Raw genomic sequence first — 23,005 nt, 5'->3', positions numbered from 1 at the left:
AGCCACAAGCGTGTGCATATTAGTTTATTTAGAGCGCTCTGCCGACTGAAGCCACGAGCGTGTGTTTAACATTCTATTTATAGCGCTCTGCCGTTTGTAGCCACGAGCGTGTGTTTATCATTGTACTTTAGCGCTCTGCCGATTGAAGCCATAAGCGTGGGTATATTAACCCATACATAGCGCTCTGCCGATCTCTGCATTTTTACTTGTCTCAGACGCGCATGCCCAGCTGTTGTGTGCGCTAGCTGCCACTTAGCATAGCGCCTGTGGAATCTTCTCATTGCCGAGTGCTCCTCATTCATTTTGAAAGCATTGGAACCACCATTCACTCGGTGTGCCCCTTCCTGTTGCAAATTGGACTCGGATTCCATTTTGTTTGTTTGTTGTTTGTGCCTCTGAGCCCCTCCTCTCTGCCCGATCCCGCCTCCCTGCTGACCCTCCCTCGCCCCTCCTCCCGCCAACCATTTATGACAGATGCTTTTGCGCGCAGCGGTCACGCGCAGTGGTCGCGCCCCAGTTGCGCCAAAGGTAAGCCCGTCTACGCCCGTCCACGCCTGGACCGCGCCCAGCGCCAGACCCCCTGGCCCTCGTACCACCCACCACACCCGCATTACTACCGACTCCACCACCCTCTTAGCCCTAAACCCCGGCCGTCCACCCAACTGCGTCCAAGCCGCTCCTGGACACACCCATGGACCCTTCTCTTGCAACTCCTGCAAGTTCGACGGCACCAAGAACAACTCCTCATCCACTAAAACCAACCAGATATCTGACACCAACCACCTAAAATGCATCCTGCTCAACACCCGCTCGGTCCACAGGCACGCCATCGACCTCTGGAATCTACTAGACACCATCTCCCCGGACGTCGCCTTCCTAACTGAAACATGGATGAACGCCTCCTCAGCCCCAGACATCACCATTGCCATCCCGGAAGGCTACAAGATCATCCGTAAGGACCGCACCGACCAAACAGGAGGAGGCATCGCTATCGTCCATAAGAATTCCATCCGCATCTCAACCAGCTCAGACGTCAACCTTGCCAGCGCCGAACACCTTCACTTCCAGATCCACACCGACCCCAAGACCACACTCAGAGGCACCCTCCTCTACCGGCCTCCAGGACCCCGTGCACAATTCAGTGACGACATCACTGACTTTATCACCCCACACGCCCTCCCCTCCGAGGAATACATTCTATTGGGAGACCTCAACTTTCACCTGGAAAAGAGCAACAACAGCAACACCACCACCCTTCTGGACAATCTCGCCAACCTCGGACTCAAACAACTTGTCACTACCCCCACCCACATTGCAGGTCACACACTCGACCCTATCTTCACTTCCAGCAAACATGTCTCCTTCAGTCACACCACAGCTCTCCATTGGACGGACCACAGCTGCGTTCACTTTATCTACAATAAGACCACAACCCACAACCATCCTCAACCTACTCTGCGAAGAAACTGGAACAAAATCACCATCGACCAGATCTCCTCAGCGCTTCTTCAAAACCCCCCTGCCCACCCCTCAAACCCTGACCAAGCAGCCATTAACCTCACCCAATGGCTATCCAACAGCGCCGACATCCTAGCACCGCTGAAAAAACGTCAAACCAAACTAGGCAGCAAAAACGCCTCCTGGTTCAACGATGATCTTAAGAAATCGAAGAAACTGTGTCGCTCCCTCGAGAAGGCCTGGAATAAAGACCGAAACACCAGCACCAGGGACGCCTTCAAAAACGCCACCCGCATACACCACCAACTAATCCGATCTGCCAAGAAAGCCGCTTTCGTAGACCGACTAGATAACAACGCCCACAACAGCAAGGAATTATTCAACATCGTCAAAGAATTTACCAACCCATCAGCCAACTCCAACGACATCACCCCCTCTCAAGCCCTCTGCGACTCCCTAGCCTCATTCTTCCACAACAAAATCGCAGACATCCACAACAGCTTCGACAACCGACCCGGAGACCAACCCACCCAAACTTCTGCAGGACCTTCACCCCCCTTGAACATCCTTAATGACTGGAACCCAATCTCTACTGAGGACACCATCCGCCTGATGAACTCCATCCACTCAGGATCCCCCACAGACCCATGCCCTCACCACATCTTCAACAAAGCAGACTCCATCATAGCACCACACCTCCGAGACGTCCTCAACTGCTCCCTCAACTCCGCCACCTTCCCGGAAAGCTGGAAACACGCAGAACTCAGCGCCCATCTGAAAAAACCCACAGCTGACCCCACCGAACTCAAAAACTACCACCCCATCTCGCTCCTTCCATTCCCGGCCAAAGTCATCGAGAAAGCTGTCAACAACCAGCTCGCCGCCTTCCTCGAAACCAACAAATCCCTCGACTCCTCACAGTCCGGCTTCCGAGCCAAACACAGCACTGAGACCGCCCTCATCGCAGCAACAGACGACATTCGAACTCTACTGGACAATGGAGACACAGTCGCCCTCATCCTCCTCGACCTCTCCGCAGCCTTCGACACAGTCTGTCATAGCACCCTTCTACAGCGCCTCAGAAACATCAGAATCCAAGGAAAAGCACTGGAATGGATCACCTCGTTCCTCACCGGAAGAACCCAGAGAGTCCGCCTCCCACCATTCAAGTCTGAGGCCACTGAAGTCATCTGCGGTGTACCACAAGGATCTTCACTCAGCCCCACCCTCTTCAACGTATACATGAGCCCCCTCGCGGCCATCGCACGCCAACACAACCTCAACATCATCTCCTACGCTGATGACACTCAACTGATCCTATCACTCACCAGAGACCCTAACACTGCCAAAACCAACCTACATGAAGGAATGAAAGAAGTAGCCGTGTGGATGAAGCACAGCCGTCTGAAACTGAACTCAGACAAAACGGAAGTCCTTATCTTAGGTACCTCCCCCTCCGCCTGGGATGACTCTTGGTGGCCAGAGGCCCTTCGAAAAGCACCTATCCCGACGGACCACGCACGGAACCTGGGCGTCATCCTGGACTCCTCACTCTCTATGAACAGACAAGTCAACGCCGTTTCATCATCTTGCTTCAACATTCTTCGCATGCTCAAAAAAACATTTCGCTGGATCCCCACCGAAACTAGAAAAACAGTCACCCACGCACCTGTCACAAGCCGCCTGGACTACGGAAACACCCTATACGCCGGTACCACCGCAAAACTCCAGAAAAAACTCCAACGCATCCAGAACGCTTCAGCCAGACTCATACTAGACATTCCGCGTAAAGACCACATCTCTGGTCACCTGAAAAACCTCCACTGGCTCCCCGTCAATAAGAGGATCACTTTCCGCCTCCTAACCCACGCACACAAAGCACTTTACGAACTTGGACCCGAATGCCTCAACGCACGACTTTCCTTCTACACCCCCTCTCGCCAGCTACGATCCTCCAACCAAGCCCTTGCTACTGTACCTCGCATCAACAAAACCACCATGGGAGGTAGATCCTTCTCCTACCTGGCAGCTAAAACCTGGAACTCACTTCCTACTCACCTTCGCCTCACTCAGAACCACCTAGCATTCAGAAAGCAACTTAAAACTTGGTTATTTGACAAGTAATTCTCCACCCTTCTTCAAGCGCCTTGAGACCCTCTGGGTATGTAGCGCGCTATATAAATCTCTTGACTTGACTGACTTGACTTGACTATGGAGATGACTGAGATGTTTGGTCAGTATTATAAATGACTATATTACACTCACATGGAACACCCCTGTGGACTTTTTGAAGGGTTATTCCTAGACGTTTATTTTTTTAAGAATGACAGCTGAAAGACTAAGGATGGCTGATGCCCTGATAGGGCCATCCCATCTCCCTTGTGCTTCCACTTCCTCTGACCGGTATTACTGGATATATTTAGCTGACAGGAATGACATGAATTGGAGGAAACCAAAGACATGTTTAATTTTCCCATAACTAAAGCTGAAAGCAGTGAAGTAATCAAATATTTCAGTGAGCCCAGAAGGCCTAATTGTTACATGTTATAAAGAATGCCTCCCATCATCTGGCAATGAAGGTAAACAACGTTTACCACAAACCTTTTTCCCCGCAGGGAATCACAACGCAGTCGTTACAACAACTGCGTTGTGATTCCGCATACCATTACTCCGAAAGTCGGAACAACGACTTGCGGAGGGGGGGGTGGTTTTAAAATCCAACACATTCCGTAGTGTCCGCACAGACTGGAGTTGGAATAGTAAATTATACTATTCCAACATCCAGCGCCCCCCCCCCCTCCGTAAGTCGTTGTTCCGATTTACAGAGTAATGGTATGTGGAATCACAAACGGTCGTTGTAACAACCGCGTTGTGATTTCCTTCGATGAAAAAGACTACGGGATAAGGAGATACATTCGGGAATGAATGATAAAGCTAGTGACAAGATCCATTACTACAGTTCATAGTATAGTCACAGTTAGATTATGCATAATATTGCCAGCTCTCCATTAACCTTAGCAACAAGATACTGGTAAAAGAAAGTGGCAACACTAATATAAGGTTGTAAGTACCAAATTACTAACCAACCTATGCAACTGTGCTGCCTGTGCCACTTCTACTTTTTGCAGTTTTTGAAAGGCGTACCGTATTTTTGGTTTTTAAAACAATTTGAAGGTGCCCTGGTATTGAGGGACTCCTCTAATAGCAAATTGGTGCTCCTTAAGGACACCCTAAAGTGTATCCTGAGACGAGAGACTCTTATTTTGTCTCTACACCCTGCTGTCTCCTTCAAGACTAAAGGTCCTGGCTGGAGCTCTGCTGGCCTGCCATGCTGGTATTGCTAACCTGGCATCTGCTTAATATTCCAGCCATCCCAAAGAGTCCAGCAGCAGCAGTTCCTCCTTATGAGCAGAGAAGCGCCGCTCCTCTCCCGCAATGATGCCCCCACTTTCTGCCAAATGGAGAGGGCAGGGCGGGATGAGTGTGTAATTGCTGTTGAATGGCAGCAATGACAAGTGACCCCTTCAGTATGAATTGCGTATGCTGATTTGGCAAGCTTCCTGGTTACTGTCAAACCGACATATGCAATTCAAACTATCCAATCCAACTGTCAACTGTCATTGGTAAGGAGGCATAGGTCTCCAGTGTTCTTTTGAGATCTTACAGCAGCCTGCTCCACCCAATCTAGATGCTTCACTCACGCTGGTTAACAGCATGAGAGCAGCGTCTGGATTGGATAATGACCTGTGGGAGCTGTGGGACCATCTGCTCGGGGGAGTCTGGAACCTGTAACTGGATCTGCTGCAGGCTAAGGTAAGTTTATTTAATTTTTTTGATGTTTATTTGTTTGTATTCTGCTTATCTCATCCAACCATTTTGGCCGCCACCAATTGCCACTTGGGTCTGGAGACACAGGCGCATAACCTGAAAAACTCTCTGCAATAACGAGAGACTACATGATAGATTTCCAAGACAATAATACTGCAATTGAAGGTGATCTGAGGGGTGACATTGCCTGGTGAGCAGAATCTCCATCTACAACAGCTTTAGAACAAGATCGGTGTGATCTAAGCAAAGCACTTTGTGGCAGTGAACATACGCAATTTTCTGTAGGTCAATCTCCAGCAAATCTCCGCCAGCAACTATTATCCAGGTTGGTTCAAATTAGTGAGTAGTCACTGTCATGGTTGTTCTAGGGCCATCAGGACTACAGGATAACCCATTTGGCCACCACCACCATTAAACTCATAAGCTAGGATTGCCATCAGAGACTCTTGGGCTTATTTACAAGCCTCTTTCGCCATCGGAGCGTCACTTTTTGAGACGCTCCAGTGGCATAGCGGCATTTCCCATATTTACAAGGTGGAGCAAAGGGGCGTGCAATGGGTGTTGCAGTGGGCGTTCTACTGCAGTACCCATTGCTTTTTGACTCTGCCTCATATTTACAAGGGCAGAGCCAAAATCTAACACCAGGACATACCTGGTATGAGCATGGCTCATTTTTTGCTCTTTCTATGTGTGCTGCATTCTGCATCACACTTAGAAAGAGTAAATCACCAATATTGATTGTTTATGGGAAGGAAGGTGTTCTTTCCTGCACATAAACAATCACCCCTGCAACACAGGCACCCTTGCAACATGGCAGCAGTGTTCCTGCGCTGGGTGACACAATTTTATTTTGCACCAGAGCTAGGGGAAGACAGGAATGTGTCCTATTCTTGTGAATACTGCACACCCTGCATTATAAAAATGTTGGGATCCGACGTTGTCAAATTTGGCATAGTACCACCCTCCGACATTTTTTGTAACAATGCCCCTAAGTTTCCACATTTTTCTATGTGTTAGTAAACATGAGGGTTAAGCAGTAAATTCTGATGAATCTTATCAAAGTAATTCAATTTCAATTGACTGCTATTGGTTAGTGATCATGATCCTTATATTTTTGCAAATATGGCTTTACCTAAACAGCGTCCTCTTTAGCTTTATTGCTGTGGTATAGTGTTCTTTGCTTTCATATTTGTGCCTATTTTAACTGTCATTTAGTGATTGTGAAAGGCTCATGGAGTTCACGCCAGTGTTCTGGTTTTATCACTATATGAATGAATGAATGTAATTTATTATGCGCAAACTCCTGCCCTTGGCCGTCTTGGCACTATAGAAAATGAATATAGCTACAGCAGATGTCAGAAGCGAGACAAGCAGATGATCAGGTCTTCTAATTCTGCAAGAAAAGCCAGGTCTTTAAGGCCTTTCTGAATCCAAGTAAAGAGGGAGCAGCTTTTAATGTCAGAGCGCAGCTGAGGTCCTGAAAAGCTCCCCATCCAGTTGGTCCTCCTAAATGAGGGGACAGTCAGGTTCATGGCAGAGCCTGAGTGAAGCATCCTCACTGGGATGTACCATTTGAGTTTCTCCTTGAAGTGGACTGGCCCAAGTCCATGCAATGATTTATAAGCCAGACAAAGAGCCTTGAACCTACATTGTTGTCTGACTGGCAGCCAGTGTAGTTTCCTGATGTCTTCTCTAGCCGATTCACATTTAGGAATTTTAAAAAGGAGTCGGGCAGCAGCTTTTTGCAAAGTCTGAAGCCTCTTCAAGAGACCTATACGAGATTAAGATAGAAAGTATTGCAGTAATCGATACGTGTAAGTACTAGTGCCATGGTTACAGTTTTCAGAAGTTCGGGAGTCAAAAATAATTCGATCTTTTTTATGAGCCTTAAGGAGCAAAATGAGACAGAGGTAATTTTATTTTCTTGGTCCTTAAACTTCAGGTCTTTATCTACCAAGAAGTCTATATTTTTTACTTTGTTTGAGGGGTCAAGAACTGAGTCCAACTCAGGAGGCCACCAATCCAGCATCCAAAATGAGGGGTTAGCCAAAGAGGATGACCTCAGTTTTAGCGGCATTTAATTTACTGGAGTTGTGGTCCATTCACTTGCTCACATTGCTCATGCATGATCTGAATGCCATACCAGAGTTATTCTCAGGTTTTCCTAGTGACACCATGATTTGGGTATCATCGGCTTAAGACGCCAAGAGAAAACCGGCATTTTTAATAATTGTTGTGAGTGGCATTACATAAAGGGTAAATAGTGTGGGCTCAGTGCTGAGCCCTGGGGAACGCCACAAGGCAGAGAGAAAGGCCTATATGTAAACTTGTCCATCATCTCATTATGTTGTCTATTAGGCAAGACGGATTGGAGGAGATTTAGTGCTGTATCCTCTACCCCCAGACTTTGCATATGGTCAGCCAAGATCTCATGGCTGACCGTATCAAACGCTGCGGAGAGATCCAACAAAATCAGGGTCGCTGTCCCTCTCTGGTCCAGCAGTTCCCGAATATCCTCTGTAGCTAGTACTAGAGCAGACTCAGTGCTATGTTTTTGTCTGTACCCCTGTTGTGTATCGTCCAGTAAAGAGTTTTCCTCGAGGTACTCTGAGAGTTGTTGATTTATTACTTTCTCCACCAAGCTTGGCAGCAAAGGGAAGTCTTGATATTGGGCAGTAGTTATTCAGATCCAGAGCATTCAGATTGTCTTTTTTTAACAGGGGCAGAATAGAGGCAAGTTTCCAGTGAGTAGGGCTGGTTCCCCCTGCTAACATGTTGTTCAGAATATGGCCCAGATATTGTGCCACTTGTGCAGGGATCATATGCATTATTTTAGGAGGACAGGGGTCTTGAGGTGCACCAGATTTGATTAGTGGGATTAACATTGTGAGTTGCTCTTCTGAAAGTTTATTTAACTTGGAATTAAATATAAAATATGTTGTATGTTAAATATTACTATACCTTCGTTTTGTACACATAAAAAAGAAATTCACACCTAAAGAAACATCTTTTTTATGCATTATTAATAACTGTAAGTGGTGTATATAATTACTTTAAATACATGTAGTTATATGGTATTATTTATAGTCATTCATTTTTTAATTCATAATTGGGTATTCAAATATTTTTACATTAAATGATAAATATGTACTATTTATATATTTTCTGACATTAAAATACATTTTTTTTAAAATAATGTAATAATATTTCCTATGGGTATTTCTTAATTCCCTACATCTATAACTTTCTATGAAGGGCACAGCAGTGCCAGTGGTTAGCCATGTGTGGTGCTGGTCTTGCTACTGTTTTTATTTTGCTTTCAGTGGTAACTTGCACTAGGATGTTGTGAATAAACAAAAAATAGTAGACTTACTCAAAAGTGTAAATTACTCAAAAGGGTCATTTATCTTTGTGAATCAGGCACTCAATCCTCCACTATGAACCTGGAACTGCGTGTAAGCCTGCTGATCTGCTAGTGGCTGATGCAGCAACACTGGGTCTGAGAAATGTAGTATTCAGGGTTAAACAGTGTCATTTACATTGTCCTTTGTTCCGTCTCTTCTATGTTTGCCTTCTCATGTGTTTCGTCGTGTCTCGTAACCTTACAATTAAGAGGTTTGGTTTATTTACATTTTATTTTAGTTGTTTACACGCTGACCTCTCAGAACCCATTATAGTCCATGTGGGCAATGTAATATTCAAGCCCTTGATCTTGGCAAATGTCTTAGACCCAAATTGGACTTATTACAGTGGCTGAAATGTGTCAACCTTGTCCAGGGGTTGGATTATTCCACCTAGTTCATTTTAACTCAAAGAAGTGACGACCTAAAAAAAATGCTGCTTATCCACTAGATAGTTTTAGCTGACTTATTCTACTTCCCTCATACTCTCCAAATGTAGCAACAATTAAGTGACAGTGTTTTTACCTATTAAAGTGTGTTTTCTTTATTGCAAGTACTGCCTTACTTATAACTCATGTCATCATAATCAGACACAAGCGAGGAGTGGGTCCTATGATGAAGCATGCCACCTGAGGGTGGGTGACATTTCAGCATTCATGAAATAAGAGTTCCATGATAAAATCTAGTCCAAGTGCACTGATATAAACACTTGACCTTGCATATACTTTATAAAATGTAATTTTCTGAATCGGTTTTTCTTGTCCCAAGGTCCCTTTTTTTGGTATGTTCTTTTCAGGAATGTTGAACCCCAGGATGCTTTCTCGTTTCTCTCTATTATTGTTACATTGCCTATACGTTCAATATCAGAGGAGAATAACCCAGAAAATGTACACACGAGTGGCATGTTCTGAATTTTTACTAACATTTGTTAGAGGTTGAACTGTGTCCAACTTTAACTTTTTGTTGTCAATCCTCACAACCCGTGCCTCCCACATGCATAATCGCATAGATGACTTGCAACTGCTACTCAGCTGTCTGAAGCAGAAACCATTGGGACCCTCTGTAATTAGGCATGGTCCATTGAGAATAAAACATGTCTGCAGTGAAAACATTTAACAGCACTCGCAACACGTTATCGTGTAGATCGCAGAATGCAACATTGCTAATTCCAAGGGATAATTTAATACACCAGAAGGGCACCTGGTTACTGTGTAGGAGACCATATGCCTCCAGGCTTCTGCCTTTTACACTGGGATTAGCTTCCCTCTAACAGCAAATCGTCCAGTCCAGCACAAGCATTTCTGCTGGAGTTTGATCTGACTGTGTGCTAATTGCTGGACTGCGTTCAATTTCATTATCCTCTCTCTGAAATTGGCAAGATCCTACTTTACTGTTTATTTGCAACAACGTTTTCCAAATATTTGTTTACTTTGACGTTATTATTCACAAGTATAAACCGATTTGCTGAAATAGAATTCCAAATATTATTTTTTGCTCAATGTTCTATATTAGGATTTTTACTTAGACACCACAAGTAACAAAAGGAGAAGCAGTAACTGACTGACCTATTCACATTATATGCACTTCGTTATCCGCATGGTACACGTTCTTAGCAGCAGGCATCTTAACCCTCTGCACTACCTTAGAATAAGTCAAAATTTCCACTAGACAAACCTCCAGTCTCTTCCCAGTAAGACCATTAATCACGGGATTTATCTTGACATTTAATTGATGTCTGAAAATTGCTGGAGGCCAAGAACGCAGCAGAAGGTGCTTTTAAAATGATAGTATACATTTTCAAAAATGACGCCCCACCCCAAGTCACCGCCCAGTGCAGTCACACCGATCGCACCGCACCAGGTATGACATAACAATTCTCCCTGAGGTGAGACACTAGCAGCGAACACACCTCTCTGACTACCTCCAACCAATATTAACAAATCCAGTTGGTTTGGGTTTTCTATAGTGAGTCTCAAAGAGGCGCTAAATATACATAGAGCACACAGAAAACACTAAATATTCAGACCACAAAAGAATGCTCTGTTTATATTTTTGCCCATTCTGTTCCATTTTTCTGTTAGTTTTAATGGGTTTTTAGTGTAATCAGTGCTTCATGTGTGTTGTATTCTTCTTGCAAGCCTTGAGGCCAGGAGAGTAGATTCCATTGCTGCAGCAAGTGCAGTGCCACCGGGGCGCAGAGTCCTTGAGGGCCCATAGAACCCTGATTATTGCTGTATTTTATCATTCAAACAGCTGCCAGGGGTCTCATTTCTTTCCTTGTACTGAGTCCCATGACACAGCGGCTACACTACCGAATGAGGCTGGATGTGATTGGGCACCAGTGTATGTTTACAAATCTATTACTACTATTATTATTTGATCATTTGTAGAGCACAGTCATTCACCATGAGGTAGCAGTGCAACGAAATCAAGACTAGAGATGACAGCAAGAGGTGCTCCCACTACATTGGCTATTTAGAGAGAAAGATTGGGAAAAAAACAAATGCAAGGCTTCCCGCGGGGATTGGAACTGCAGGGACAACAGGAAAGAGTTCCAATGAACAGATGTTAAAACCAAAAATGCTTGTCATTCAATGGTGGAGTGGCAGAAGTTGGGCACAAGCAGAACAAAATAACTCTCAGATCAAAGGCAACATTTCAGTTTAAAGCAATTAAAACAGAAAAGTAGAGTTTTATGAACCAACAAAGGGATTTAAATAGCACTCAAAGAGACGGTGCACCAAAGGCAAAGCACGAGAGATATCATCAGCTCTCCCTCCCTTTCAAAGTGCTAAGTTGGAACAGGTAGGAACGCGCTGCAGAGTTATTTTGGTTTGATGGTGTTAATAATGAGTCAGACAGAAGGCCAGTAGGAAGCACCCAGAAAGGAGCCAGTCTACATGAGAGAAGTATGGATGTCATCCCTCCATGACTCACCGTAGTTTAAGCAATCATGTACGTTGATGTCCTTTGTCTAGATATCCAGAAATCTTCAAGACAATTTGAGTATTGTTGGCATAGATAAAGAGGGAGAAGCCAAAATACTGTATATAACGTACACACTACGAATCCTATAGAGTTTAAAAAGCAATGGGGCCAAAGCCGAGCCTTGAGAACCTCCTCGGGTCAGACGTCTAGCTTAAGAAAGAAAAGATGTGTTCTGTAGGAGAGAAAGTCCTGGCGCCAAAGAAAGGCTATGTTCTTGACCCCGAAATCTTCCAAATGCATTAGCAGTGTCTGGTATTTCAAACAAATGCAAAAGGTCCAATAAAATCAATGTGACTGAGACATCTTCGTCCGTACAACAATGCAGCTCATCCAAGTCTGACCCTACCACAGACTCAGTGCTAAAGCCTGCATACACATTGGCCTGTTCGCGTTCTTAGAAGTTTTAGTATTTTTACAGACTTGCAAAGTATATTAAGCATCTAATGACTTAGTGGCTGCCTTAGAGTTTGCCAGAGAGGGTACTCCATTGTGACAGAGTACCCTCTCTGCCAAACAGAAGTTCTGTCTACCTGATTTGCATTGTGGAGGACTTCTACATCTCCATCACTGACAAACTTATATGATCGCACAATGGAGATTTATTTTATGAAACACGATTTATAGTGGGCGATCGAATGGCTAATTTTTACTCTCACTTACCATGACACAACGTAGGACTAAGGTACAGTAAAAACATTTAAATAATGATGGGAGATAACTCTCATGGTGTGGGGACCATTAGTTTTTGTTTTTTTCCAAACAACAAAACCCTGCTTTGGGATTTTGTTTTTTAGAAATAAAAACGTGTTAAAAGTTTGATGTACGGTGCCGGCAATTCAAATGCAGCGTCCATCAAATTTTAACTCATTGACTGGAACCGCTGTCACAGGTGGTGAAAAAACATTTTGACCAAAATATGCGCAGTTAGTAGTTCTAATGTATCACTTAAAATTGTAATTAAATATTTGCCATTTAAGTTTGACTGTAGAAAAGTAGTCCCGATGGCAACTATGTTGCAGTGGATGCAGGATGAAATGCGTTTATGCTAAATCGTCATTAAACCAGCTGTTGCTAGGCTTAGGCTTCTTATAGCACCCGCAAGGCACTGGAACAAAGACGTTAAAAGTAGAGGTTACTTGAGCATTGTATAACTCAATACTACTAATAAACCATATTCACAAAGTCCTCCAAGCATATGTGCACACATGTATACAAATAAACAAATCTGCAGCACTCGATATGCACACATGTAGGGGTGGCGAAGTGAGCTAAAGAATGATGATGGATTCAACCCAAATCTGAAATAGGGTGACAAAGTGAGCTAAAGAGCAATGATGGATTCAACCCAGATCTGTGACTTGGAGTGAGTGTCTGAAAAGTTTCAGCACTCAGTCCATCTTCTCCTTGTGTTTGCTTTGTTTGCCCTAATTTGGCAGGGTATGCCCAGAAATGGGTCCCTTGCTCACTTTTGCCACTGGATTAAAGCTAGCCTGGCTGATGAGGGCTGTCAGCCCAAAACCGGTCCCAGGATGCTAGTTTCTGGTCCAGGGAAAACATGGCTTGGCAGTTCGGGTTTGACGGTTCATATGAGGCACAGGGTCAAAACTGATTTGCATATAGCTGTGTCTGAACTGGGGTGGCAAAGTGAGCTAAAGAACGATGATGGATTCAACCCAGATCTGTGCCTGTGGGTGAGTGTCTGAAAAGTTTCAGCACTCCACCCATCATCTCCTTGTGTTTGCTTTGTTCGCCATAAGTTGGCATGGGTATGCCCAGACATGGGTCCCTTGCTCACTTTGCCACTGGATTCAAGCTAGCCTGGCTGATGAGGGCTGTTAGCCTGAAACCAGTCCCAGGAGGCTTGTTTCCGGTCCAGGGAACACATGGCTTGGCAGTTCGGGCTGGACTGTTCCTATGAGGCACATGGTCAAGACTGATTCGCATATAGCTGTGTCTGAACTGGGGTGGCAAAGTGAGCTAAAGAACGATGATGGATTCAACCCAGATCTGTGCCTGGGGGGTGAATGTCTGAAAAGTTTCAGCACTCCGTCCATCATCTCCTTGTGTTTGCCTCACCCTCCTGAAGCCCATTTTTGAAGAATGGAAATGATAAATAACTTCCTGGAAACAGCATAAAAATTACAAAAAAATAAAAAATGCATCATGTCCTGCGGAAAGACACACAGTCGCAGCCACAGGGCATGAGGCACTCTCCTCTGTGCAAGCCTTGAGGTTGTGCCAATAGGTAGTGAAAGAGGTCGAGCCGGAACCTCTTCAACAAAAAAACGATCATAAGAACTTTTAAGCCCTAACAGGTTCAGTGGTATGCACAGTTTTTAGTATTATATACTTTCGCACGCTGGGTTTACACAGCTCCTTTCCCTGTCGTTCACAGTAACGTGTTTTTAAAACACACTCCTTGGCCCTGACAAGGTCCTTTTTACAAGTGCACTCAGGTTCAAAAAAAGTTCTGCTCTTCCTAGCCTAGCGAGGCTGACTCTTATGTACTGAAGTCATCCGTTACGTGAACCATGATCAAGAGAAAGACAGTCCCATAGTGTATGCTGTTGCTTAGCCCAAATCTTGAGCCACAAAGCCAGAGGACAGAAGGCCAGTTCGTCTGAAAGGAAAGATCCCCAATTCTTCATGAACAATGTAGGATGGAATACATTGCGGGACAGAAAGGACCCTTTGCAGGAAGGAGTTTTTGCCACTTTGCACAGCCCCCAGATCAATATGGCCGCATATCTCACTTCCGTAACTAACCTTAGAGAAACATTTAGTTTGATAAATCTTCAACAGGGCCCCTATTGGCTTTCCTCCCACTCTACTGGCAAAGTTAAAGATGGCTGCAGAGGCTTCCACGAGCTCCGCATTCTTCTGATTAAGCTAGGGGCACCAGGTCAAGGTGTCCTAAAACACTACTCCCAAGTAAGAGAAAACATTAGTCTTGGGTATTGACGAGCCTCCTAATTTAAAAATGGGCTGCTTTGCCTTCCCGGGGCCCACCTGCATAATGTAAGATTTGGAGTGGGTCACCGACAGATCCAAGTCCTCCATAAATGTGTCAAAAGAGTTAAGAAGAAGTTGTAGACCCCTTGCTGTCCTCGCCAGGAGAACTGTGTCATCCACGTATAGAAGGATCGGCAGGCTATGCTTGCCTACCTGGGGACAGTTGGCTTTTGTTCCAAGAAGGGCCTTCTCTAAGGTGTTGATGTATAAGTTGAAAAGAAAGGGTGCCAGAAAACACCCCTGAAGTACCCCCCTCTTGATATTGAACTTGCGGGACTCTTTCAAGTCCTTTGAATAACGGACAACTGCCTTGAAGTCCCGATGGAGATCCTCAAGAAACAGAGAATGTTATTGTTAATGCCGGTGGATGACATCAACTTCCATAACTTGGACCTGTTCACACAGTCGAAGGTTGAGGACAGGTCCATAAAGGGTAAGGGGCCCATTAGATCACGGGCGGATCACCACCGCCCGCATGGTGGTGGAGATACACCTGTGATTCGACCCCACCCGCCACCCAATTCCCCTGCCATACTACTATGGCAGGGGAACCACGGCAGACGGAAAGACCGTCCACTGCTTTTCCGCCTGGTCAATGAGTTGACCGGGCGGAAAAGGGTTTAATATGGTGGCGGTGTCTGTTAGACACCGCCATCCATATTACTATGCAGGCGGGGACATGCCTTTCCGTGCGCAGCAGTGTTTGACATTGCGGGCCACCAGGGACTCTGGGGGGTGGGAGTGCACATGGGGGTACCTACCTACCCCCTAGCAGTTCCATGCACAACATGGCAGGCACTGCGGGGTGTTGCATGGAAGTGCATAACATGTTTTCCAGGCATTGTGGCGGGCGGTGCTGAGTGAACCGCCCACCACAATGACAGGAATGCAGGATGCGCCCGCCACTGTGGTGGGCGCATCCTAATTGCCCTCATGGGACCCCCACCCTTATAGTGGGCGGTCCCTTTTCCCACCCGCCATCCTAATGACCCCCTCGGTATATTGGGCAGGCACGTGCCACGGTATACCTATTCAGTAACAGATAAAATTTTAAGCACTGCTCCACAGTTTAACTAGCAGGGCAGAAGCCATATTGAATCTCATCTAGATGATTGCTTTCCTCCACCCAACATACAAGTCTATCAAGAATCATGCAGCCAACCACCTTCACCACAGGGTCTAGGAGGGAAATGGGCCTGTAACAGGAGGTACTGTCCTGATGACCATTTTTAAAGACCGGGACTATAGTCGATAAAGCCAAAGAGTCTAGGAGACCAGCCCGAACTGCTGCATTGATAACACCTGTAAATACGGGCCCCCAGGTTTCTACGTTGGCGATGTAGAGGTCAGGCGGAATCCCGTCTGACCCAGGGGCCTTACTTTTAGACAGTCCCAATATACCAGTTCTCACCTCTCCAATGCTGAAAACGAGATCCGCCTTGATCATCCACCCTTTCATGCCCCTCAGTTAGGATAGTATTCTGCTGAAAGATACCCTCAAAGTGATATACCCAATCATCCGCCGTGTTGTGGGCGTCCAAGAGAATAATGTTTTCTTTAGATAAAAATGGACGATTGATGATTGCCCAAAACCTAATTAGCTTGTCATATTGTGCTTGGTCTTGGTAAGTCCAGGTTAACTGGACAAAGGAGGATGCCCAGACCTCTGGAGCCAACATAGGAGGGGAATGGCTTTGAAGTTTCAGTGGGAAGGAATCTGGCAGTGATGTTAACTAGAGTAGGAGCTTTTTTCCAAAGCTAACTTGGTACAATGTTGTAAAGTCACAGAATGCTGTGCAGGAGGGTTGGGACAGAGGTTGGGGGGTGATGTCACATCCTAGGATTAGCCTGGGGAGACTGGCATCTAGAACGTTCCATTCCCATTTAAAAACCTCTGCACAAGAGAGAGCGATATTATGAAGAGCCTGCTAAACGTCTCAGATATGAATAGGTGAATAGCTCTTTAAAGTCTTACTGCAGCATTTAAGCCCCAAGTGATGGGCAGTAACATCAACTGAGCTGATCAAGCTTTGGTTTCAATATCGGTTTTGCTTCCTCTACAAGCAAATTTCTTAAATCTGCAGATTATGCAGCAGATGATGAATTATTGAGCAAATGTGTGGAGTCTACATTACATAGATAAAGAAGTATTTGAGAAATGGAATAGTCAGTGCTGTTATGGAAAAATGAACATGAGGTGTTTAGAAGGGTCTCTGTCAATAAAAAAGAAGATCTTGCACAGTGGCACTGAATGAGTAATAGGGAATATTCCAATTTGAACTCTGGTAATCTTCCCATTATGAACTCATGATGAGATATATCATGTATGATAAGAGGGATGGAAACAGCAATTTGTAAAGCTCTGGCACAGGATATATCTCCATACTAAAGGCCTTGCAGAATCCTCATGGAGATTCCTCAGGACAGACAAAGTAAGCCTTCCTGAGAGCAGAATTACTGTTCCCCCTTAAATACACTATTAGTGTCTGAATTCAGTTTTGCTGAAGGAGGTAGTTCTTGAGGTAATCTCATCCAAGTATGTGAGATGAATTTGGAGGTACTCAACTGAATGTTGGATCGCTACTCAGTAAAAAATAATTGGATGTGTATTTGAGCTGAAGGTAATTTAATCATATGAAAGATTATTTAAGATAAAGTTCCAAGCATGAAATTAATTTGCTTCAACTCATACATCAGATAGACGTAAATATTTTAGAACACAATTAGTCATACATGGGTTTTTTATACCCGTATGCACGCTGTTTAATCTTTAGGCAAAATGGGATTAACTATAAACGGGTACGTCTGAGAAGAAATGGATTCATGGGCATTGAAAATAATTCATTGTATTATTAGCATCTATCTATCTTCCATATGGCAATTCCATGACAGATGTCTATCTATATTGCACAATAGGTTCAGTGTATACTGCTCAACAAAGTGTCACAAAAAAACATTAACAAAGTTCAACAAATGGCATATTGTTAAGGTCCACCCACTTTTAGAACAGGGAATTCTACCAAGTATAATTGTGTGTTATTAGCTGCAATGCACAAAAGAGAGTCATAAAAGGATTCACCCCTCTCTTTATTATACATTTGCAAATGTCAGGGATGGACAAGTTACTTTGGAACACATTGAAGGCCCTAAAACACAGTCAGCTGTATGTGGAAGTAATACTGCAACAGGTATATCACACAAACGATGGACACCTTGTTCAGCCCTTTGTGTTCCAGAGTTAGTGGAGGAGGCAAGCCAACTGTCCCAAAGAGGGCACTCCTAGTCCCTGGGTGCAACAAGAGAGCAGGTCCTAACTCAACGCTCTTCACAGGAAGACAGAAAGCAGACGTCTCCTCTGTTTTTTCAAGGTCTGGAACTACTATGGTGTGCTGATGTTGTGGTACCATTTTAAGACATGTTCAAATCAGTGACATTCACCATTCATATCTCTACAAAATTCCCACCAAAAGCCACCCAGTTTCATAGCACTACCTGTTCTTGCTTACGTGCAAACTATCAAAGCAACCTTTATCCACAATTGCAGGAGTGAGAGCTCCTATTCCCAGCCCAGAGATTCAACTATGCAAATCCTGAACGCCTTCCTCTTCCTCATCTGGGAACAGGGTTCTCTCCTATGCGAATATAAAGAGATGTCTAACAGAGGCCGCTCTTTTGAAATGCTTCTGTCAACTAAAAATCAACTTTGCATTGAAGTGTGAAAAGCCAGATATACGTTTGGTCCTTTTTAACCCTATCTCTTCGTATATATTCCCAAATACCCCATCGTAAGTTAAGCGGGCAGTAATTATTCCTTTAGATAATTAGCAAGCTTAGCTCTTTCTATTGATCTCCAGCAGACAAACCTTTTTTTTCTCGCCACACAAGGGTTCTATTTAATGCACTGGAGGGAAGGGAACTAGCAGCACTGATTAATTTACGACTGACACATTCAAGAAAGACAAAGTATGTTTTTTAAAAAAATCTTTCTGATATAGGTATCAAAAATCTACCTTTACGTTTGAAACTGATTTTGATAGATAATTTAAAAGGAATGCGGTGTCATGTTTTAGCTATTTACCAGCCAAATTGTAAAATAACACTTAAACAACTAAGGAGTGAAATATCACTTTTATGAATACAGCTAAAACATCATTGTTTAGCTTTTCAATGTAGGGAGTTAATTTTCTTTAACTTTTAGTATGTTCCACTTTTAAATATTAAAGGAGACATCACTTGTATATAAGTCGTTTTTTTCTACCTGACCAATACATTTCCTCCGTAAAGGAGCCAGTCTGCCAAGCCACAATAATGAGCCTGATGCCATGATTTTGCATTAATGCATGTGCATGACGTAAAGGTACCGGACAACCTATCTTGGCAATTTTATTTCATATTATAGGAATAGACCACATACACTGTGAGAATGAATGTCAGAGTCACAGTAAACAGAGCCAACATACTAGGAAAATCAACTCAATAAAGGCAAAATAATCAAGGGAGAACACACCGAAAAGGAAAGGAAGAAGACATTATGGCTCACAAAGCAATATGAGTTAAAATCTAGAGTTTACAAAGAAACCAGTAAATATGGTGGCACTGCAATGCAATCTGTGTTGCTGAGGAGCTGGTATCATATTGGAAATCCCTAAGGACCTTGTTAAACATAATTTCTATTTAAAAAAAGGTTAAAGAATCAGATTGAGAAATGTATAATAAGGTGGACTATTAGCTTGAACACGTATTTTCAGATGATCATGAATCTCAGACAATATAGAGATTTTAAAAAACCTAAAAGCAGTATACTACAGTCTGGATTAAAGAAATTGGTTGGCTCATCTGGGTGTCTTGATAGCCTATATTTCAATCACTATAAAACAGCCCTAAACAGCGACTACCTATACGACCAAATAATACTGGACGATAAATGGAAAATTTTATTTATTTAGGGTCACCTTCCTTTCTCAATATTTCTGAAATCTGGAGTGCATTAAATCAGCAAAAATGTCTCTGTGCTCTGGGAAAGGAACTAAATTGCAAATTTTCATTTTTTGTCATTTCTTGGTAGATTTAGGAACCGTACAGCTACTAGTATCCTCAAACAATATTACTTCAGAGATGGTAACATGGCCTCAATATAGAGACTCTCAAAATAGGATCAATGGGGCTCATTACGATAGCAGAATGATTGCCACCGTCAGGCCAGTGGTGGCAATCGTTCTGCCATCGTAAGGAGAATTAGCCACCGCCGTATTAGGATGGCAGTGGGTATCGCGGCGGATGCAAAGTCTGCTTTTCTGCCACTGGCAATCACTGGGTCACTGATATGATGGCGGTGCCTAGCAGGCACCGTCTGCCATATTAGGATGAGGGTGTTGTAGAGGCCTTTCCAAGGTGGCGATGACGCAGTGGAAAGGCTGGCGGGGTTTGGCTTTGGGGGCCTGTTGTGTGCCCCCTCTGTGGGGGGCTTTGGGGGGTGCAGTAGGGGGGTACCCATGGTACCCCCCTGCAATATCATGCACCAAGTGGCACGCACCGCGTGGTGCCTGCCACGTGGTGCAGGGAAATGTTGTGTATGCTCTTTTACCAATGAGGACGGTGCTGCAGCCAGCCGGACCGTCTGCAATCGTAAAAGGCCAGGATGCACCTGCCAGTGTGGCAGGTTCATCCTACTTGGGGTGGTGGGACCGCCACACGTCTAGCAGGTGGTCCCATCACAGTTATGATGGCGGGCGGACTGATGTCCGCCCACCATCATAATGAGCCCCTATGTTTTTTTAAGAAGGCTCTCTTTAGGTGTTGGTAAGAAAAGGACCAGATTTACATTTTGACATCTGTGTATGTACCTTACAGATATAATTATTAATCTATGCTTGGTTTGGTCTAAATGTTATTTATAATAATATAATGATCTTAATTCTACTTTTGAATGATATAGTTTATATAGTGTTATAATAAACCAAATCAAACTGTGAATTAAACTTAAAACAAACCTAGGAGTTGGAACCAAAATAGTATTGTTTTCCGTTCCCCCAGATAGACTACAACCCTTGCCTTTTGCGAAATGAGTTAACACCCAACTTGGGAGGTGAAAACGTATTAATGGTTTGTGACTGAAATTCCAGTCATTAACAATTAGTAAATAGGATCATGATTCAGCATATGGGAGGGGCACCGAAAACTCACCCCTTCTAAATACTGAATGGGTAACCATTTGTTACCCTATTGTTTGATTCTGAAAATCTTTTCAAAATCATAATATGGGTTTAGTGCATATCCAAACAAGGGTTTATGCAGTCGTAAATGCTGAATATTAGTGATTCCATGTGTTAAATTATTATTACAGCAAGCTTTTCTTGCAGGTTACATGATAGTAATGAATTCAAATGTGAAGCACTGATATTTACTAATGGTATTCTAAAGTGAGGGAATATTATGGGACAATAGTTTGAAATATGAGAATACGATATATGGATATCTTTGATATAAATATGTGAGACTCGTTGGTAAAGGCTAGTAAATTGCTATTTGCTACTGGAATCAATCAACATTTGTGACGTAAAGATGATAATAGACAAACACTAATAACATCACCAGTGCATCTGCATGTTAATTTCTCAAATATTTCTTACCATATGCCAGCCTGGATAGAGGTAGTCTGTGCCAACAAACTCAAAATAGTGAGCAAATCCTTCTTTCAGCCACACATCTTCCCACCAAACCGGAGTCACGAGATCTCCAAACCACTAAAAAACAAAACCCAGTTGTTTTACATATTGTGGTGGTGGAAACGTTTCATTGCAAAGAGTGTTAATACATTTGATAGCTGAACTTGAAAATAATAAAATATTTCTCAGGTCAAATTGCCAGATAGCCGAGGTCAGCAAAATCTTGCAATTAATACTCAAAATCTAAAAACACTACTGAAATATGTTTGCTAACTATGGAAGACCAGACAGTTTGCTAATTGAATTTTAGTACCTCTATGAGTGAGTCAACTTAGAATTAACCTATCCTCATTTGGTAAGTCATACAATGCATATTGTTTCATGTTTTCTTCTTAGTTTTTGGTCCTATTTTAGTTGTTCTGTTACCTCACACTAAAAAGAATTAAATCACTACTTCCTTACACTATGCACCTAACAAGTGAACCATTCTCACTAGGAATAATGCACGGTCCATTGTGGAGTTCTGGACTTTTTATTAAGGTCCAGAGGTGTCAGGGACAACACCCGAAGACCCCTGAGTTCTACCTGTCTCGGTGCACAAATAAACAGAAACACGGGCTTCTCGATGGTGGCGTCAAAGACCAAAGGTTTATTACTGCAGGGACACAGAAGTCACAGAAACTACACACGGGCAGATTCTAGGAGCCTGTTCGATTTGCACAAAGTGGGTTGCTCCTTAAATACCAATTATTTAGCTGGGGGAAACATTCTCCACATACTAGTATGTTTCTTAACTTTATGTCCTAAACAATAAATATTTGGCGTTGCACAGGAATCGTCAACAATATCTGATGTCAAAACATTACAAACGAGAGGTTCCCACTGTTCAATCATAATCCCATGTCGTCTTTTCATTCAAGAGCCGGACCGCCTCATCGTAAATTTCGTTACCTCCCCCCAATAAAGGCCCAGAAGGAAAGGAGCAGAGCCAGGTGCAGAAGATAGAAAAACAGGATAAGAGATGTTTGTGGGTCGTAAATGGGCAAGGCTACCAGCTTCGGCCGCCTAATCATGATCAAGCCAACGAACACGAGAACCAGTATAGCAGGGCTGGCCTCGGGCAGAGGAGGCAGCTTTTGCCGAGTCATGCGGCCACAGCGTTTCTGTCCTAAGGTGTACGTGTCACTAGCAAGGTGAATCGCCGGTTAAAGCCTACGTGTCCTTAAGTGAAATGAATTGATCAGAGGTCACTGTGTGTCCATTGACTATGTGAGGGCAAGAATACAAGATGGATGCCATAATCTAAAATGAATGCCATGGGTGAATCAGAAATGTGGCTATAACAGGAGTGCTCTTGCTCGTTGCTTAGCGAAAACACCAGGATATACTAAATGGATCATTTGCGGTTCACTGGTACCAAAATTATGAGTTTACGACAATGTTGAAAACACGGGTTCAAATCGTCACGGAACCTCAAATGGCATGCACAGTATTGGGTAATTCACAATAATATATAGATCACTCCGTTAGATTCTGTCTGAATAGAATCATCAAATAATCAGGGCAGGATTGTCTCAAATTCACAATTTAAAAAGAATATGACTGATTAAACCTTAAACAAATTAAGATCCAAACGCTTCAACCATATACCAT

The 23,005-nt window shown here is 43.7% G+C and overlaps 1 protein-coding gene across 1 annotated transcript in view; it reads right to left on the bottom strand.

The window, feature by feature from the left end:
• TRHDE (thyrotropin releasing hormone degrading enzyme) overlaps positions 1 to 23,005 on the bottom strand; it is a 1,998,244-nt gene that overhangs the window by 1,059,693 nt on the left and 915,546 nt on the right. The window contains exon 5 of the mRNA XM_086918108.1: positions 21,317 to 21,430. Within this exon, the coding sequence (XP_086774234.1) occupies positions 21,317 to 21,430 (114 nt within the window). The remainder of the gene's footprint in view (positions 1 to 21,316; positions 21,431 to 23,005) is intronic.

This window comes from Lissotriton vulgaris, chromosome 1_1, assembly GCF_964263255.1.
Source record: "Lissotriton vulgaris chromosome 1_1, aLisVul1.2, whole genome shotgun sequence".
NCBI lineage: Eukaryota > Metazoa > Chordata > Amphibia > Caudata > Salamandridae > Lissotriton > Lissotriton vulgaris.
The sequence above is the reverse complement of the archived record's forward strand: the minus strand, read 5'-3'. Positions and strand labels throughout refer to the sequence as shown.